The sequence below is a fragment of the Aethalodelphis obliquidens genome, unplaced genomic scaffold, assembly GCF_003676395.1.
Source record: "Aethalodelphis obliquidens isolate GAN/ISIS:26980383/991018 unplaced genomic scaffold, ASM367639v1 scaffold113, whole genome shotgun sequence".
In the NCBI taxonomy this organism is placed as follows: domain Eukaryota; kingdom Metazoa; phylum Chordata; class Mammalia; order Artiodactyla; family Delphinidae; genus Aethalodelphis; species Aethalodelphis obliquidens.
Window position 1 is genome coordinate 2,929,744 of NW_020838057.1, and position 17,847 is coordinate 2,947,590.

Consider the following 17,847-nt stretch of genomic DNA (forward strand, 5'->3'; position numbering starts at 1 on the left):
AACTCCCCTCTCCATCCCCCCCGGTGGATCTGCACGCAAAAGTCCCCAACCTCCTGTCTGAGGGAGCCGTGGTTGAACTTGCGTGTCTCCCGAGGAAACTGGGGTCAGGGGTTGGGGAACCAAGGGTCAAGGCTTGTGTAGGGGAGGGCGACTACACACATGCACGCGCGCGCACACACACACACACACACACACTCTCTCTCTCTCTCTCTCTCTCTCTCTCTCTGCACTAAGCAGCTGTGAGGCGGAAAAACTTCGGTAATGGGGAGCCTGAGTCAGAGGGCTGGCAGGGAGCAGGGCTGCCTTGAGCTCATTGCCTCCCCTGCCCCCAGTCCAGCACCCCCGCTGCCAACAATTAATGTCAACCTTGGGGAAGGAGGAGCCAGACGGAAGGGGGGCCTCGGAGACAGACTGGAAAAGGCATCAGAGAGAGGGAGACAGGCGCACAGCAGTTTCAGGCTTTATTAACAAACGGGTGTTAAAAACCAGATGGGTCTGCCTGCCCCTCTGGGCTCTCACCTTCCCGGGGAGGGGCTGGCCGGGAGGGCAGCACTGTGCCCACCACCCCCCTCCCTCCCCTGGGGCTCTCGAGGCAGACGACCCTCCCCTGCAGAGGCGCCCCTCACCCTCTCTCTGCCTCTGCGGCCTCACCCACTCCAAGCACGGCATCAAGCCCCACCCCATTCCCTGGGGGCCTTGTCCCGGTTTGGGGTGCCCCTGCTTAAGTCCTAACCCTGGTCGGGGTGGGGGGCAGGCTTGCTCGGCCTCCTCTCCTCCTGCCCCACGTCTCTCCCAGGCTCATAGCACAAACGGCACAGGCTTGACAGACAGGCAGATGGGGAGACTTCTCAGTGCAGACAGAATCTGAGGCAGGGGTTAGATGGGCCGACCTCTCTGAGAAGTTCAAACATTACAGACAGACGTCAGGCTGTGGTGGGGTCTCTTGCCCTCTGCAGGCCTCAGTTTCTGGGCCCTGGGTGGGCTGGGGATTCATGGAAGGACGGTGTGAAAGTGTCTGCACACCATAGGTGCTCACTAAGCGCTGGTTTTCCTTCCTCCAGGGTCTGGCGTCATAGTTCCTTGCTGAACTCCCTCACCAGCGTGTAGCCCATGCAACCCCAGCTCCCCTCGGCCTGGTAGCCACAGCCCTCAAGCATCCCGGCCACGCCCCACGCTGCCACGGCCACCGGGACCACTAGCCGGGCCCGGGGCTCCCCCATGCCGCCCGCCCAGGCTCGAGCCCGGGATTCGGCAAAGGCCAGCAGCCGCCTGCCCACGCCTCGGCGGCGGTGCCAGCGAGACACAGAGAGGCGGGTGACCCGGGCCCCGTCTCCAGCGCTGGAGCCTGGGGCCAGGGCCAGGACCCCGCACACATCCCCTGAGCCCCGCACTGCCACCCAGGGCCCCCCAAGCCCGCCCGGCGGGGGCAGCGAGCCCCACCGGGCCCGCAGGCCCAGCTTCATGGCCGCCACGGCCAGGAACACGGGCAGGAGGAGGGCCAGGGCGAAAGAGGCCAGGACGAAGCGCAGGCCGCTGCTGGCTGCCGCCAGGAGGAGCAGGGCCGGTGGCCGCGTCAGGGCGTGGAGGGCCACGCGGTTCTCTGTGTCCTTCACACCAGCCTGCAGGCAGGAGGAGCAGTCAGAGTGGGGGGGCTCCCGTGGGCAGCAGGAACGGGGCAGGGAGGAGGCAGGCCCTGCCCAGGAGGGATCCGGGGCCAGGGTTGCCGGAGGAGAAAGGAAGGCAGTGAGCTGAGGCCTGTGGCGGAGGGTCCAGGACCACACGGCTGGCACACTGGGCTCTGAATGAGTGAGCTAGTGAATTAGGAACTGTGAGGGCTCCCACTTCAGTGGAGAGGCAGGCATCAGGGGAGGCTGGATGGAGGAGCTGACCCAAGCAAGAGAGAAAGTGGAGTGGAGGGCGCCTGGGGCGTCCTCGAGTGCCAGGCTGAGGCCCAAGGGTTCTACTTTGAAAAGCAGGAGGCTGGGGCGTAGGGAAGACTGGAAGTGCGGAGGATAGGGAAGGAGTTGGTGTGTCAGCCCTACAGCGGTGAAAACGCTTTTTGATCCCCAGGGTAGGGAGAAAGAACTAGAGAGAGGAGGGCCCAAGGGCCCTCTTAGGAGCAGCAAAAGACTGCTCGCCGGGGGGTCACGGCTGGCTCAGGAAGGTGACTGAAGCCACTCAAAATGCCGCCCCTGCCCCCTCCCAGGCTCCGTGGTGTGTCCCCGCCCCACCCCCATGTTCATTGGTGCCCCCTCATTCTGTCCCCGCCCCCTCCCAGGCTCACTGGTGTCCAGGCCCCCCCTCCCTGGTACCCTCCCCCAGACTCACTGGTGTCCCCGCCCCACCAGGCTCATTGGTATCCCCTCATTCTGTCCCCGCCCCCTCCCAGGCTCACAGGTGTCCCCGTCCCCTCCCAGGTTCACTGGTGTCCCGGCCCCCCCTCACTGGTACCCTCCACCCCACCCTCCCAGGCTCACTGGCGCCCCTGCCCGCTCTCACCTTCAGCATCTCCAGCACTAAGGGTTTCTCATCTTCCCTCATCTCCCGCACCGACAGGTGGCTGGGGGCCATGGCAGCCCCCAGGCTCCCGCGCCCCCAAGGGAGCAGGCGTGCACCTGGCGAAAACAAGCCGGTCAGCGTCAGGAGGGCACCTCTCGTCCCCAAAGCGCCCCAGAGCTGCGGATCACGCAACAGTATGTCCCAGGTCAGGTCCCAAGAGAGGTCCGAGACAGGACAAGCTTCCCCGTCAACCCATCGACCTTTCTAAAGTCTCTCGGGGTGCCCCCCCGGCCCCCAGTGGTGTCCAGCGATCTACGCCTAAATGCCCGGTGCACGCCAACACCTGCCAACACCGGGCTCCCTTCCAGGTTCCGGGGCGGCCCTGGGGGTGAGCGAAACTACCCCCACGGGCAGAAAATGGACCCCGCTCCCCACCCCCCAGTGCCCAGAGCCTCTCTGCCCCAATCGCCCCCGAACGGCGTCTGTCGCAGGAACAAGGACTTGCAAACACCTCTGTGGGTCGCTTCGCTTTTGACAAGGTGCGGGGGGAGCAGGGTTGAGAAGGGGGTCGTTGGCGGAAGTGACGTCAGACTAGCGCACTCGGGGCGGGGCGGGGCCTGCTCTCGGCCTTAGCAACTGTTGCCAACCTTCTGGCAGCGGGTGGGGGGAGAGTTTGGGCGTGGGCTGGGAATGGACTAAGGCGGGGAGCGGCAACCCTGCAAGGGGAGGAGCAACAGAGAAAGGGGGCCTGTAGGACGCTGGCGGGGGAAGGGGCTGGGGATGGCAGCGGGGGAGCCGGCGGGGTGGGGGCGGGGCGGTGAACTCAGTGGTTCTCTTAGGTTCCAGGGCCTTCGCGGGAGGGGCCGCGTCAGCATCTTGAGCCCACTGGCTCCCAAACTGCCCCACCCCAAACCAACCCACCCCGGCTTTCAGTGACATTCGGAATGGGCATTCCCACCCACCCATTTTTCCGTGAGAGGAGGGGTGGGGTGACTTACAGAGAACAAGTGGCAGAACCAGGATTCTAGATTCCAACGCCTCCCCCATATAGTGACCGTTGCATCCCTTTTTTAAAAAGGATAAACAGAGCCCACATAGGAGAAGTGGCTGGCCCCAAGACGCAAAGCAAGTCACCTGCGAACCAGGAAGCAAGACATGAGACTCCAAGTTCCCAAGTGGTGGCTATGGCCATGACAGTGATCTCCCAAACCACAAATAAAACAAAACACAGGAGCGGAGATTCTGGTCTTTATTAGCAAGCCCAGCCTGCAGTTCCCCTCCCCCCAGCTCAGCCCAGCCCAGGCTGACAGTGAGTCGGGGTCTCTGTGTGGGGCGGGAAGGGGTACCAGTGGTTCTACTCAAAACGTGTGCACCAGCTGGACTGCGGGCAGAGTCTGGACAAACTGGATGGAGGGTAGGCCCTGTGGGGTCATGCCCCCAGGTGCAGCTCCTGCAGGGACCACTTGTACCATCTGGGAGGCAGGAGCCGCAGGGACGCCCGCGGGAGCAGAGCCTGGGCCAGGTGGTGGTGGGGCCAGCAGCTGCAGCGCAGCGGCGCCTCCCCCAACGCTGCCATTCTCCAGCAGCTCGGTGGCCGGGGCACTGCGGATAATGAGCAGTTTCTGTCCCGTTGGGCCAGGGGTTGGCGGCTCAGCCACCCCCGAGGGTAAGGTCTCTACCTCCTGCACACACAGCTGGGTCTGCTCCCCATCAGCCCCGCTCAGCACCAGGACACTCTGCAGCCCCTCCTCCGTCTGCAGCGTCTCAAAGAGCACATCCTGGACCACACCAGTGCTGGCCTCACCGTCACCGGGCTCCCCCGGGCCGGGGTCCGCCAGCAACTCCTCCGCTGCCCCACTCTGAACCACCAGCAGATTAGGCGCCTCAGTGGTGACGGCTCCCCCACTGGAATTGGACAGCTGACCCGTTACAGGCTGGAGCTGTACCGTGGTCACCTCCTGGGCCGGCTGGAGCTGTACCGTGGTCACCTCTGGGGCCGGCTGGAGCTGGACCGTGGTCACCTCCGGGGCCGGCTGGAGCTGGACCGTGGTCAGTTCCGGGGCTGGCCGAAGGGGTTGGAGCTGGACCCCGCTCACTTCCTGTGGCCCTGCCTCCCCAGCCCCCACATTCTGCAGAACTATGAGGCTCTGTGCTCCCGCACTGGCCCCGGTGTTGCTCCCTCCCTGCACCCCTAGCCCCCCAGGGCCTGGCAGCCAGACTACTCCAGCCCCCTGCCCAGCTTTCCCCACTGCCCGTGGGCCCTGCCTTGCACCGCTGCCCCCACCACCAGTACTGGAGGAGGGCAGCAAGATGAGCTTGGGGGGGGCGGGGGGAGGCGGGGGTGTGGGGGGCTGGACGCTGCTGGGGATCAGCTGGAGGCCCTGAGCAGTCTGCACCAGGAGAAACGTCTGGGAGTTGGGGGCTGCTGGGCCAGGGGGCGGGGCCTGGGCCGTGACTCCTGCCACCTCTAGGGAGAGCGTGGCCTGGAGGTGGGGTAGAACGTGGACATCTTGGGTGGCGGACGGGGCTGGGGCGGCAGCCAGTGGGGCAGGGGGCTGGGGGCCGGCGCCGGGGGCTGCGGGGCCAGAAGCGGCATTGGCCGGGGCATGCGTCCTCAGGTGCCGCTGCAGGTAGGCGGCCATGACAAAGCTGCGGCCGCAGATGGGGCAGGCAAAGGGGCGCTCGGCCGAGTGTGTGCGCTGGTGCAGCAGCAGGTTGGACGAGTGTGTGAAGGTCTTGGGGCAGAGCGGGCAGCGGAAGGGCCGCTCGCCCGTGTGCACGCGCTGGTGCTGCCGCAGGTTGGAGGTCTGGGCGAAACTCTTGCCGCACACGCCGCAGGAGTGGGGCCGCTCGCCCGTGTGCACGTGCCGGTGGCGCCGCAAGCACGACGTGTTGCGGAAGGCTTTGCCGCACTCCCCGCAAGCGTAGGGCCGCTCGCCCGAGTGCAGCCGCAGGTGGTACTGGTAGTGCGACGACCACTTGAAGGTAAGGCCGCACTGGCCGCAGGTGAAGGCCCGTAGGCCGGTGTGCACGCGCTGGTGGATGGCCAGCAGCGACGAGCGCTTGAAGGCCTTGCCACACTCGCCGCACTGGTAGGGCCGTTCGCCCGTGTGGTCCCGCAGGTGGTAGCGCAGCCCCGATGAGCCCTTGAAGGCCTTGCCGCACTCGCCGCATTTGTAGGGTCGCTCCGCGGAAGCCGGGGCGGGCGCGGGAGCGGGCGGGGCGGGGACGGGGGCGAGCGGCTCCTGGGGACAGGTGACTTCGGCAGCCTCGGCCTGGGGGGGCGGGCGCCCGGCCGCTGCCTCCTCCACGTGGCACTGCTGGTGCGCCAGGAGGCTGGCCAGCTGCGGGAAGGCGCCGTCACAGCTGCCGCAGCGGAACGCCTGCCCCCCGGCCGCCCCGTGGCTGTGCTGGTGGCGGGAGAGGCCGGCCACCGTCCGGAAGGACTTCCCGCAGGGGAGGCAGGCGAAGCCAGGGGCAGAGGCGGCGGGAGGGGGCTGCGGCAGGGGGGACGGCGGGGACAGTGAGGGCGGCGGGGGAGGGTCGGCCTTCCGCGGCTCCGAGGGCGCGTCCGCGGGCGGGGGCGGCGCCTCCGGCCCGGGACAGGGCTGGTGCTCCAAGAGCAACTCCTCGCTACCGAAGCCTAGCTCGCAGCCGTCGCAGCGGTACACCAGCTCCACCGTGGTCTCGGCCGCGGCCAGAAAGAGCTCGGGCACCACGGGCGGGGGCGCGGGCGGCGGGGGCGCCGGCGGGCTGGGGGGTTGGAGGGGCCGCTGTAGGTAGGCCTCTGAGACCAAGACCTTGCCGCCGGGCTCCCGCGGCGGAGGGGCGGGGGCGGCGCCCGCGGCGGGGGCGGCGGCGCTGCCGTGGGTGCGCTGGTGCAGCAGCAGGTTGGACGAGTGTGTGAAGGTCTTGGGGCAGAGCGGGCAGCGGAAGGGCCGCTCGCCCGTGTGCACGCGCTGGTGCTGCCGCAGGTTGGTGCTCTGCGTGAAGCTCTTGCCGCACACGCCGCAGGTGTAGGGCCGCTCACCCGTGTGCACATGCCGGTGGCGCCGCAGGCTGGACGAGTTCTTGAAGGCCTTGGGGCAGTCTGGGCAGGGGTAGGGCCGCTCGCCCGTGTGCTGGCGCAGGTGGTACTGGTAGTGGGACGACCACTTGAAGGCCAGGCCGCACTGGCCGCAGGTGAAGGCCCGCAGGCCAGTGTGCACACTGCGGTGGATCTGCAACAGCGACGAGCGCTTGAAGGCCTTGGGGCAGTCGGGGCACTGGTAGGGCCGCTCGCCCGTGTGGCCCCGCTGGTGGTAAAGCAGGGCCGAGGAGCCCTTGAAGGCCTTGGGGCAGTCAGGGCACTTGTAGGGACGCTCGCCCGTGTGCGTGCGCTGGTGGTGCAGGAGCCGGGACGACCAGCGGAAGGACTTGCCGCACTCCCCACACTCATACTGGGCCGTGGGGGCAGGAGCTGCGGGGCCCGGCTTTTCCCCGGCCCCCTCTGCGGTAGAGGCCGGCGCCATGTCCGCGTGGGAGCCGACCATCACACCTGAGGAGGGATTCTGGGTCAGGCGAGGGCGGGTGGTCCCCCCACCTCCGCCCACACACCGGGTTATCTCAACCCCAAACCCATGGGCTGGCCCTGTAAGAGGCACGGGACACATCCCTTAGGATTACGGCTTCCTAGAGTCCAGGTCAGCTCTGGCTGGAGAGGCTTCCCACGATGGAAGGCTTTGGGTGCTAAAAGGGAAACTTATGGCAAATTGGGAAGAGCTGGTTACCCCCCACCACCACCATGCCAGCCATCTCCTCCAGGAGGCTGGACCACTGGACGTGGCCTTTATGAGGCCAGGTGCTGCCTTTCCGGCTATGTTCAGCCCCTCTAGAGACAGGCAGTGTCTTTGAAGAAGGCTGGGGTCTCTAGCACGCGCTTTGGATCCTCTGGTCCCTCTAAAGACCTCCTCCCCATCCTGCCTCAATACCCGCTTCCGCTGCCATCCGCCAAACCTTTCACTACAGACAAAGCCTCTGTGAGCATCCGCTCTCCACCGCCACTCATCCTGCTCCGCCACTCCCTCTTGGGACCCTAACCCAGAACCCCTAGGTTCAACCATATCTACCACCCATTGATCCTGTGGGCTCTGCATCCTCCGCCCCCTCATCCACACCCTCACTGCCCCACTTATACAGCACAGATGCTGCTGGTGACTGGAAACTGGCTGGCCTCAGCCTCCTTTTGCATTCATGCCCAAGGATCTCAAAGCTCCCTCCCCAACACCCTGCACTGCTCATGCTGCATTTCTCTGGTCCACTCACCCACCCCACCAGGTGATACTTGCCTCAAATCTCTCTCCTATCCCCTCTTGCTCTTAGCAGGTGACCCTGCCATTGATCTTGTCACTGAGAAAATAAAAGCAACCAGAAGAGAACATTCCCATCTTCCAACAACTACACTGGTGGCTCTCAATGGGGCAGTGGAAGCTCCCTCGACCACCACCACCACGCCCTCCACCCCAGCAGACATGTGGCAATGCCTGGAGACTGTTCTGGTTATCTGGCTGTCGACTGGAGGAGCAGGTGCCCCTGGCATCTAGTGGGCAGAGGCCAGGGATGCTGCTCAACGTCCTACGATGCACACTACAGCACCACCCCCAACCCCAAACAGCAAAGAACAATCAGTTCAAAATGCCAGTGGTGCTGAGGTTGAGAAACCCTGCACTACCCCCTCCCACCTGCCTACTTCTGGGCCTAAAGGCTCTGACTTCCCACCTACAGTGATTCTCCTCATCTCCTGGACCGTTCTCATCAGTGTACCCACAAGCCAGGTCTCCCATCTTTGTAACTTTTAAAAAAATTTTTTTGGCTGCGTTAGGTCTTCATTGCTGTGCACGGGCTTTCTCTAGTTGTGGCGAGCAGGGGCTACTCTTCGTTGCGGTGTGCGGCCCCTCATTGCGGTGCCTTCTCTTGTTGTGGAGCACGGGCTCTAGGCACGTGGGCTTCAGTAGTTGTGGCACGTAGGCTCAGTAGTTGTGGCTCGCAGGCCCTAGAGCACAGGCTCAGTAATTGTGGCACATGGGCTTAGTTGCTCCGCAGCATGTGGGATCTTCCTGGACCAGGGCTCGAACCCATGTCCCTTGCATTGGCAGGCGGATTCTTAACCACTGTGCCACCAGGGAAGCCCTCCCATCTTTAAAAAAACAAAAACCCTTCACCCCACTTCCTCCTCCAGCTATGGCCTCATTTCTCTGTCTCCTTGCAGCAAAGCAACTTAAAAGTGCCATCAATACATGCTCTTTCCCATCTCAAACCCTGTCAATCAGATCCTCCCCCAGCCCCCTCCACTCATGGCCTCCTAGTTGCTAAATCCAGTGGTCTCTGCTCAGTGGTCAATGGACGCCTTATTCTCTCTCTCCTTAAACCAGTCCCCTTGGCTTCTGGGATACCGCGCTCCTCACCTGCCACCCTTCTCAATTTCGGGTGCTAGTCCTACTTGTGAATGTAGGAGAGTCCAGGGCTCTGTCAACCCTCCTATTCTGTATCCACACTCTCCCTGGAAGCCCTCACCCACTCCTGGGACTTCACAATCTATAAATTGGACAATTCCAAAATTGATCTCCACTTGATACCTGTCCTTTGAAACCTACACCCCTGCTAGACTATGCCATTTGGATGCCTAATGGACAACTCAAACTTAACATGCCCAAAACCTAAGTCCAGTTTTTGCTCCTGCTCTCTCTCCTCTCTGTCCCCCACAAATATCTCTTTCACTCCCAGTCTGCTCCATCTCCAAAAACACCTTTATTCTTGCTCAGGCCAAAAGTCCCAGGGCATCCTCACCTCCTCTTTTTCTCTCACTCTCTATGACCAGTCTGTCAGCCGATTCCCCTATTCGAGCAGGAGCATCCTTGGAATCTGGCCACTTCCCACCAAGTCCCCCATTACCACCTTTTCCTAGGGCACCAACATCTCCCTCCTGGGCAACTGCAACAGCCTGACAGCTCTCCTAGTTTCCACCCTTACTCTTCCTAACCCCAGTCTGTTCCCAACACAGAGGCTGAATGGAAACTGCCAACACAGACAGACCATTTCATTCCTCTGTGCTAAAGCCTTCCACTGCTCCCATTTGAGAGCAGAAAACGAACCCCTTACAAGAACCTTCAGACTTCCCACGGCTTATGGCTTCCTTCCCTCCCTGACTGTCCTGCTAGCCTCTCCAACCCTCAGAGCACCATGGTCACAGGGCCGGGTCAGGCATGCCCACTCCCACCTAGGGGCCCACACAGGCCCCTGCCTAGTACCCTCTTTCCTCCAATATCCAGTAAGCTCCCTCCCTCACCTCCAAGTCTTTGCTGAAATGTCATCTTGGGGAATTATTCCCTGACCACCCTACCTAACTCTGCAACCCCTCCCAGCATGCCGCATTCTCTTTCCTTGACTTATTTTTTCTCTTCATAGGGCTTATCACCTTCTAACCTACTTTATAATCAGAGTTTCCCAGCATCAGCACTGTTGATATTGGAGCTGGACAGGGGGCTGTTTCCTGCATTGCAAGTTGGTTAGCAGTATCCCCGGCCTCGGTCCACTAGATGCTAGTGGCATCTTGTTCACTGTTGCATCCCAGCGCCTAGAATAATATCTGGCACAGAGTGAGTACTCAGTGAACATATCTTGAATGAAAGAAAGCTGGGCATCCCTTTGCACAAGCCGTAAAGATTCCCTTTAAAAAGATGAGCGTCCCCTTTAAAATATAAGCAAATCCTTTTAAGAGGCTATCCCAGGAAGCTGCACGTGTCTTTCAGAAGGCCGGCATTCCTTAAACAGGAGACATCCGTGCTCTGAAAGAGCCGGGACCCATCTTATCTGGTAAAGAGCACCCTCTTCAAAAGGCCGGGCCACACCCTTCCAATCAGGCCCGACTTCCCCTTTAAGAGGATCCTGCTCCTGCACAACCATCTTCACCTTCTCTGAGCTAAACTAGGGACTGCTTTGAAGCCACTAGGATTCAGAAGCTTTTCTTTCAGTACCTGGGACACTGTCACCGGCCTTTAAAGAGACAATTTATTCTCGGGGGGTGGGAGGCGGGGGGGTGATGGAAGCGGGAAGCTCTTTATAAACTGCACAACCTGCCCCGCCCCTTTAAAAAGCAGCCCCTTGCCCTTTAAAGAGTCGAAGCCGGCCCGGCGGACAAAAGTCGGAGGTGAAGTAGCGCCCTTCCCTTTAAGGCATCCCTTCCGGTTTCACGTTCGCCGTTTCCCCAACGTCTCCGCCCTCCGGTCCCTCCCCCACCCCCTCCCCTCCGGTCTCTCACCTGCGGCCCCGACCGGGGAATGAGCTGGGGAGACCCAGGGCCTTCCCGCGGGGATCGATGGGAAGGCGGGGCCCCTGCAGCGGCGGTGTAGGAGTGGGGGCCGGGGAGGGGGCGGGGGCACGCTCCCTCCCAACGGCCCCCGGCGCGAGGCACCCAACCTTTATCGGCGGCCTCTCGCGCACACAAACCCCGACGTCGCCGTCAGTGCGTCAGGACGCCACGTGCGCAGAGGCCCCGCCTCCGTACCCCCCATTGGCCGCCGGCTGTGGCGGCCCTTCCTGGCGCAGGCGGCGCGAGGTATCTTGGGAGTTGTAGTACTGTCGGGACCCCGACCACTCGGGCCTTGCGGCGGTCGCGGGGGTCGGCATAAGGCCGGGGAAAGCTGGGTTGGGACGCAGGGTCGCACGTTCCCCTTTATTAGCATCGACTCCCTCTCGTCTGTGGTAGAATCCTCTCCCGCGGCGCGGTTCCCGAGCAGGCGTCGCCCACCAGGGATGTGGTCACTCCTGGCCTGGCCCCACGACCAGGCCCTCGGGGCTCCCATTTTTTCCCCCGTTGGGGAAACTGAGGCCCGCAGTGCTTCCTGCCCCGCAAAGGTACCACGTGCTTGCGGTTCCCGGGCGTCTGTTGCATTCTCGCTAGTGCGGCTGTTGGGGAAACTGGGCCCTGCTATGCAGAGGGCTGCCCAGGGCCCCAGGGACCCCTGCCTCCTTCGCAGCCTGGGGGCTTAGGGGAAAACGGGGCTGTCCTGAATCCCCTCTCCCTCCTTCCATGTTCAGCTCTCACCAGCCTCGGCCTCTAAGTCAAACTGACTTTTCTGCGAGTCATCCAACTAGTTTCTCAACCATGGCACTGGTGACATTTGGGCGGGTCTTTCTTTACTGTGGGGGCTGTCTTGTGCCTTGTAGGGTGGCTAGCAGCATAGTGGCCTAACCCTAACCCACTAGAGGCCAACAGCCCTCCTCGCCACCCGGCTCCCCTCCACCACACGTTATGACAGCCGTCTCCAGACCTGGCTGCAGGTCCCCTGGTTGAGAACCACTATTCCAAGGCAACCCTCTTCAGCCTGACAGCTACCCTTACCGCGTCCCTTCTCAACTACCGGAAAGCCCCTATGCTAGGTGGGGTCCCATTACATGCTCAGCGGCACTCATCTCTGTTCTAGGACAGACGGATGGGGTCTGACTTTGCCACCCAGGTGTCCCCAACAACCAACAAGGGGCTTAATCAGAAGCAGACGGCACTCTGTTGAATGAGCGAATTTTTACAGCCTCCCATACAGTTTCCCAAGGCCCCCAGGCAGGCTGGGACTCAGGCGTGATCTGAGTTGTTGGACCTGTCCCTTCCCGGCAGGGTCTTTATGAAATCTGCAGTGAATTCATGCATATAAAACCCTTGGCTTCCAGCTCAGCCCAAACGTTCCTCTCACTTCAGCTTTCACCTCCCCTGCCAGAAACGAAGCTGCCAGAGGCACTGGGGGCGGCGGGGCGGGGGTGGGGTGGGGGAGGGACACCTGAGGAGAGTTCTGAGCTGTTAAGGAGTAAAGAGGGGAAAGCTAGGAAGAGGAGAGACCTGCAGGCCCTGCCCCCTGGGGTCTGTATCCAAGGCTCCTCAACACATCAGGCTCTGGTCGCTAACAGAGGCTTGGGGATGGAGGGAGGATCCCTTATGAGCAACTGGCTCCCGCTCTCGGGGCCTGGTGCCTCTTTGGGGAGGAAAAAAAAAGTGCAGATTTGACAGGCTCATTTTCAAGACAGCAGTGACAGCCCTGTGGTGTGAGTGACGGGACGCTAACACCGTGTCTGGCTCTCCAGGGACACGGCCGGGAAGAGGAGTTGTTCCCCCATCCATCCCTGAGCTGGACCTCTCATGGAGCCTTGTATGTGGAGTCCTCTGCAGCTGACACAGATATCATAGAAAGTTATCAGAGGCACCCAGTCCAGATTCTGTAGTGTCCAGACTCTCAGTCCTTACCCAGGACCCTCCCCAGATCTTGCCCTAGGAGCTGGGATATAGCAACGGGGGCTTGGGAGGGGGCAACAAAAGTTCGGTCCCAGTGAGTTTACAAAATCTACAGGGGGTGAAGGGTGGCAATAAACAAGACATAATAAATAACACGTATCCCATGCTATGCGCACACAAACAGAAAGATAGATCAATGGAACGGGATAGAAAGCCCAGAGATAAACCCACGCACGTATGGTCACCTTATCTTTGATAAAGGAGGCAGGAATGTACAGTGGAGAAAGGACAGCCTCTTCAGTAAGTGGTGCTGGGAAAACTGGACAGGTACATGTAAAAGTATGAGATTAGATCACTCCCTAACACCATACACAAAAATAAGCTCAAAATGGATTAAAGACCTAAATGTAAGGCCAGAAACTATCAAACTCTTAGAGGAAAACACAGGCAGAACACTCTATGACATAAATCACAGCAAGATCCTTTCTGACCCACCTCCTAGAGTAATGGAAATAAAAACAAAAATAAACAAATGGGACCTAATGAAACTTCAAAGCTTTTGCACAGCAAAGGAAACCATAAACAAGACAAAAAGACAACCCTCAGAATGGGAGAAAATATTTGCAAATGAAGCAACTGACAAAGGATTAATCTCCAAAATTTACAAGCAGCTCATACAGCTCAATAACAAAAAAACAAACAACCCAATCCAAAAATGGGCAGAAGACCTAAATAGACATTTCTCCAAAGAAGATATACAGACTGCCAACAAACACATGAAAGAATGCTCAACATCGTTAATCATTAGAGAAATGCAAATCAAAACTACAATGAGATATCATCTCACACCAGTCAGAATGGCCATCATCAAAAAATCTAGAAACAATAAATGCTGGAGAGGATGTGGAGAAAAGGGAACACTCTTGCACTGCTGGTGGGAATGTGAATTGGTTCAACCACTATGGAGAACAGTATGGAGGTTCCTTAAAAAACTACAAATAGAACTACCATATGACCCAGCAATCCCATTACTGGGCATATACCCTGAGAAGAGCAAAATTCAAAAAGAGTCATGTACCAAAATGTTCATTGCAGCTCTATTTACAATAGCCCGGAGATGGAAACAACCTAAGTGCCCATCATCGGATGAATGGATAAAGAAGATGTGGCACATATATACAATGGAATATTACTCAGCCATAAAAAGAAACGAAATTGAGCTATTTGTAATGAGGTGGATAGACCTAGAGTCTGTCATACAGAGTGAAGTAAGTCAGAAAGAAAAAGACAAATACCGTATGCTAACACATATGTATGGAATTTAAGAAGAAAAAAAAATGTCATGAAGAACCTAGGGGTAAGACAGGAATAAAGACACAGACCTACTGGAGAACGGACTTGAGGATATGGGGAGGGGGAAGGGTGAGCTGTGACAGGGCGAGAGAGGGTCATGGACATATACACACTAACAAACGTAAGGTAGATAGCTAGTGGGAAGCAGCCGCATGGCACAGGGATATCGGCTCAGTGCTATGTGACCGCCTGGGCGGGTGGGATAGGGAGGGTGGGAGGGAGGGAGAAGCAAGAGGGAAGAGATATGGGATCATATGTATATGTATAGCTGATTCACTTTGTTATAAAGCAGAAACTAACACACCATTGTAAAGCAATTATACCCCAATAAAGATGTTAAAAATAAATAAAATAAATAAATAAATAAATAAATAACACGTATCCCATGCTATGTGCTGCTAAGCGTCTCAGAGAAAAAATACAGCAGGAGAGATGGGCATGGGGGCATGTCTAGAGCTGGGGCAGTGGGTGAAGGCTTGATGTGGGACTAAGCAAACATCTGGACATACGCCTGTCCAGTCCCCAGGCATCCTTTTTTTTTGGCCGCGCCACACAGCACGCGGGATCTTAGTTCCCTGATCGGGGATCAAACACCAGGGATTGAACCCACGCCCCCAGCAGTGGAAGCGCAGAGTCTTAACCACTGGACTGGCAGGGAAGTCCCCCCAGGCATTCTTATTTCTGGCCAACAACACCCCGCCCCAGGTACTTTTCCCAACCCCTCCCACTAGATCAGGCATCCCATCCAGCCCCAGTCCCTCTGAGCCCCCTGCCTTGCCAGCCAGGTGAACCATTCTTCCCATGGGGGACAGGGATGGGAGTGGGCACTGCAGTCTTTGAAGGTGGCCAAGACTACCTACCCAGCACTTCCCTGGGCCCAAGGTTGTCACTCACGTCCCACAAGCCCTGTGTGCACGTGGGGGTGTCTCTGCATTTACCCCCATCCCAGCCAAAAGGATTGGCAAGGTCTGCACCCCCATCCCAAGGAAGTAGTCGAAGGAGAGGAGAAACCCTGGTAGGAATTGGGGAGCCTGGCCCTTCCCTCTTCTCCACTCTCCCTCACCCATCCCTACCAGCCACACTCCAGGTAGTGGGGGACGTGTGCCAGGCTTCTGGGGCACTCCAGCTCCAAAGTGGCGCATCCAGGACCAGAGTCTGGGCCCTGCCCACTCTGATTACAGAGTGTGGAGGGGGCTCAGGTCCCACTCACCGTGCCCCCACCAGTGCTCCTGGACCCCAGACACCTGAGCCTTTCGGCCAGCCTCCCTTCCCTCTAGAAGTGGGGGTTGTCCTGCTGTGTGGACATTCGATTCTGGTTTTGGCCACTCAGTCCAACACCTTGGTGACAGCACAGCCTGCACTCACTGGAGAAGAGAGGATTGGGGTTGGGGACACCTCTCCCTGGAGCAGCCCTCACCCAACCCCCCAGAGGAGGTGGCTGGGGCAAAGACAGGACTCCCAAGGCCAGAGACTAAAAATAAAATATCCTACAGACGTAGAGAACAAACGTATGGATAACAAGGGGGAAAGTGGGGTGTGGTGGTGGGATGAACTGGGAGACTGGGACTGACATATACACACTACTATGTATAAAATAGAGAACTAATGAGAACCTACTGTAGAGCACAGGGAACTGTACTCAGTGCTCTGTGGTGACCTAAATGGGAAGGAAATCCAGAAAAGAGGGGATATATGTATACGTCTGGCTGATTCACTGTGCTGTACAGCAGCAACTGACACAGCAGTGTAAAGCAACTCTACTCCAATAAAAAAATAAATAAAAAATAAAATAAAATATCCTTTTTCACATAAGTGGAGTAAAAAGAGCAGAGATACACTTTAAGTGTGGGGGAGGGTAGGGGGCAGGCAAGAGAAGTCCCCAAGTCACAGCTGTCAGCTGTCCCAGGAAGAAGGAAACAAGGGGCCAGGCTGTGCCTCCCACAGACTGAGGATGCTCCTTTCCAGCATCTCTAGGGGTTCTCATGGGGTGCCCGAGCCTGCCCTGCCCTGCCAGGCCTTTCCACATGGAAGGGGCATCATCCTCAGTTCACTGGGGTTGGCGGGGCAGTAAATAAAGGCTCTCTGAAGGTTCTTGGCCAGGCACAGAGCTGGAAGTGATTCCTGCAACCAGGAAGGGACTTAACTGGGGGCAAGGCCGGGGTCTCCAGCCCCAGGGTCCAGCTCCAACCAAGGCCTATCTAGCGAGTCTCACATGCACGTCAGAAGCCCATGGAGGCTGCCCAGGGCATGGGAGCCAGAGGAGACCCCTCACCCAGCCTGGGGGGAAACTAGGGCAGACTCCCTGGAGGAGGACAGTTCACAGGGTCCCATCTGTGTGGGGAAAACAGACCCCTCCGTTTGTTTTTTGTTTTTTTGGCTGCGTGGCAGGCGGGATCTTAATTCCCCAACCAGGAATGGAACCCAGGCCCTCAGCAGTGAAAGCGCGGAGTCCTAACCACTGGACCACCAGGGAATTTCCTAGATTTCTTTCTATATGTGATATATATAATCTCTCTAGATAGACTGATAGATAAATAGATAGATAAAGATAGAGCCTATTGGTTCTGTTTCTCTGGAGAACCCTGACTAATACAAGAAGATTTTCCTGGGTGGGCCTGATCAAATCAGGCAAGATCTTTAAAGCTGGGTCTAGAGGTCAGAGCAGTGGAATATCAGTGATTCTCCTGCTGGCCTTGAAGACACCAGCCTCCAAGGGTTCTACAGATGCAAGGAAATGAATTCTGCCATGCGAGCTTGGAAGAGGACCCTGACCTCAGCCTGCACCTTGATTGCAGCCTTGTGAAACCCTGAGCTAAGGACCCAGCTCAGCTGTGGTGCCTGGACTCCTGACCCACGGGGACTGTGAGAAAATTAATGCACGTTGTTTTACACCACTGTGTTTGTGGTAATTTGTTATGCAGCATAGATAACAAATACACTTCTTGTGTTGGTTTGCTTGGGCTGCCATAACAAAGTGCCACAGGCTGGGTGGCTTAAACAACGTAAAGTTATTTTCTCACTATTCTGGAGGCTGGAAGTCCAAGATCAAGGTGTTAGCAGGGTTGGTTTCTCCTAAGGCCTCTCTTCTTGGCTTGCAGATGGCCACCTTCTCCCTGTGTCCTCACATGGTCTCCCCTCTGCACCTGTCTGTGTCCAAATTTCCTCTTCTTGTAGGGACACTAGTCATATAGGAGTAGGGCTCACTCTACTGACCTCATTTTAATTTAATCACCTCTTTAAAGACCTTATCTGTGAATACAGTCACATTCTGAGGTATGGTGGTTAGGACTTCAACACATGAGTTTGGGAAGACACGATTCAGTCCATCACTCTTCTCAGAAGAAAAGATGTAAGACAAATACGACAGTGTTGGCCCCTCTGAGTTATGGGCTGGGGACACCAGGAACCTGCCACCTGTACATTTTTACAATAAATTTTATGGGGAACAAAGTCCCTCTTGGACTGGGTGAAGAGAGTGCTGCAGCATAGCAGGGTGGAGGCAAGGAGGGACAAGCCTTGTTTGGGCTCCCAGCCTGGCCCTGTCACCTCAGTTTCCCCCACACACACACTGGAGAGGGATGTAGAGGCAGGGTCAGCGAGGCCTGCAAAGGAGGTTTGGGGCAGGGCCCTGAGCTCCGGGAACTACCTCTGTCCCAAACCCTCCATGGCTCCCCATCACTCTTGCCCTCATAACCCAACTTCTGCCTAGCCTACAAAGCCCCGCGGGTCTGGCCCCC

At 58.5% G+C, this 17,847-nt stretch overlaps 2 protein-coding genes across 7 annotated transcripts in view; both read right to left on the reverse strand.

Moving 5' to 3' along the window:
• Positions 1-444: 444 nt before the first annotated feature.
• Positions 445-3,230, reverse strand: NAT14 (N-acetyltransferase 14 (putative)). The gene is made up of 3 exons (XM_027097434.1): positions 3,011-3,230; positions 2,500-2,615; positions 445-1,619 (listed from the first exon to the last, which is right to left on the reverse strand). The coding sequence occupies exons 2-3, from the start codon at positions 2,569-2,571 to the stop codon at positions 1,071-1,073; spliced, it is 621 nt and encodes a 206-aa protein (XP_026953235.1). The 5' UTR covers positions 2,572-2,615; positions 3,011-3,230; the 3' UTR covers positions 445-1,070.
• Positions 3,231-3,733: 503 nt separating this feature from the next.
• ZNF628 (zinc finger protein 628) overlaps positions 3,734-17,847 on the reverse strand; it is a 62,044-nt gene continuing 47,930 nt past the window's right edge. For 4 of the 6 annotated variants that reach the window (XM_027097425.1, XM_027097420.1, XM_027097421.1 and 1 more), the window contains one exon: positions 3,734-7,036. In XM_027097425.1, the coding sequence (XP_026953226.1) occupies positions 3,858-7,031 (3,174 nt within the window). In that variant the 5' untranslated portion in view covers positions 7,032-7,036 and the 3' untranslated portion in view covers positions 3,734-3,857. Of the gene's footprint in view, positions 7,037-7,826; positions 7,888-10,795; positions 10,921-17,847 lie in introns of those variants that run through there. The other 2 variants (XM_027097423.1, XM_027097422.1) reach the window with 2 other exon arrangements.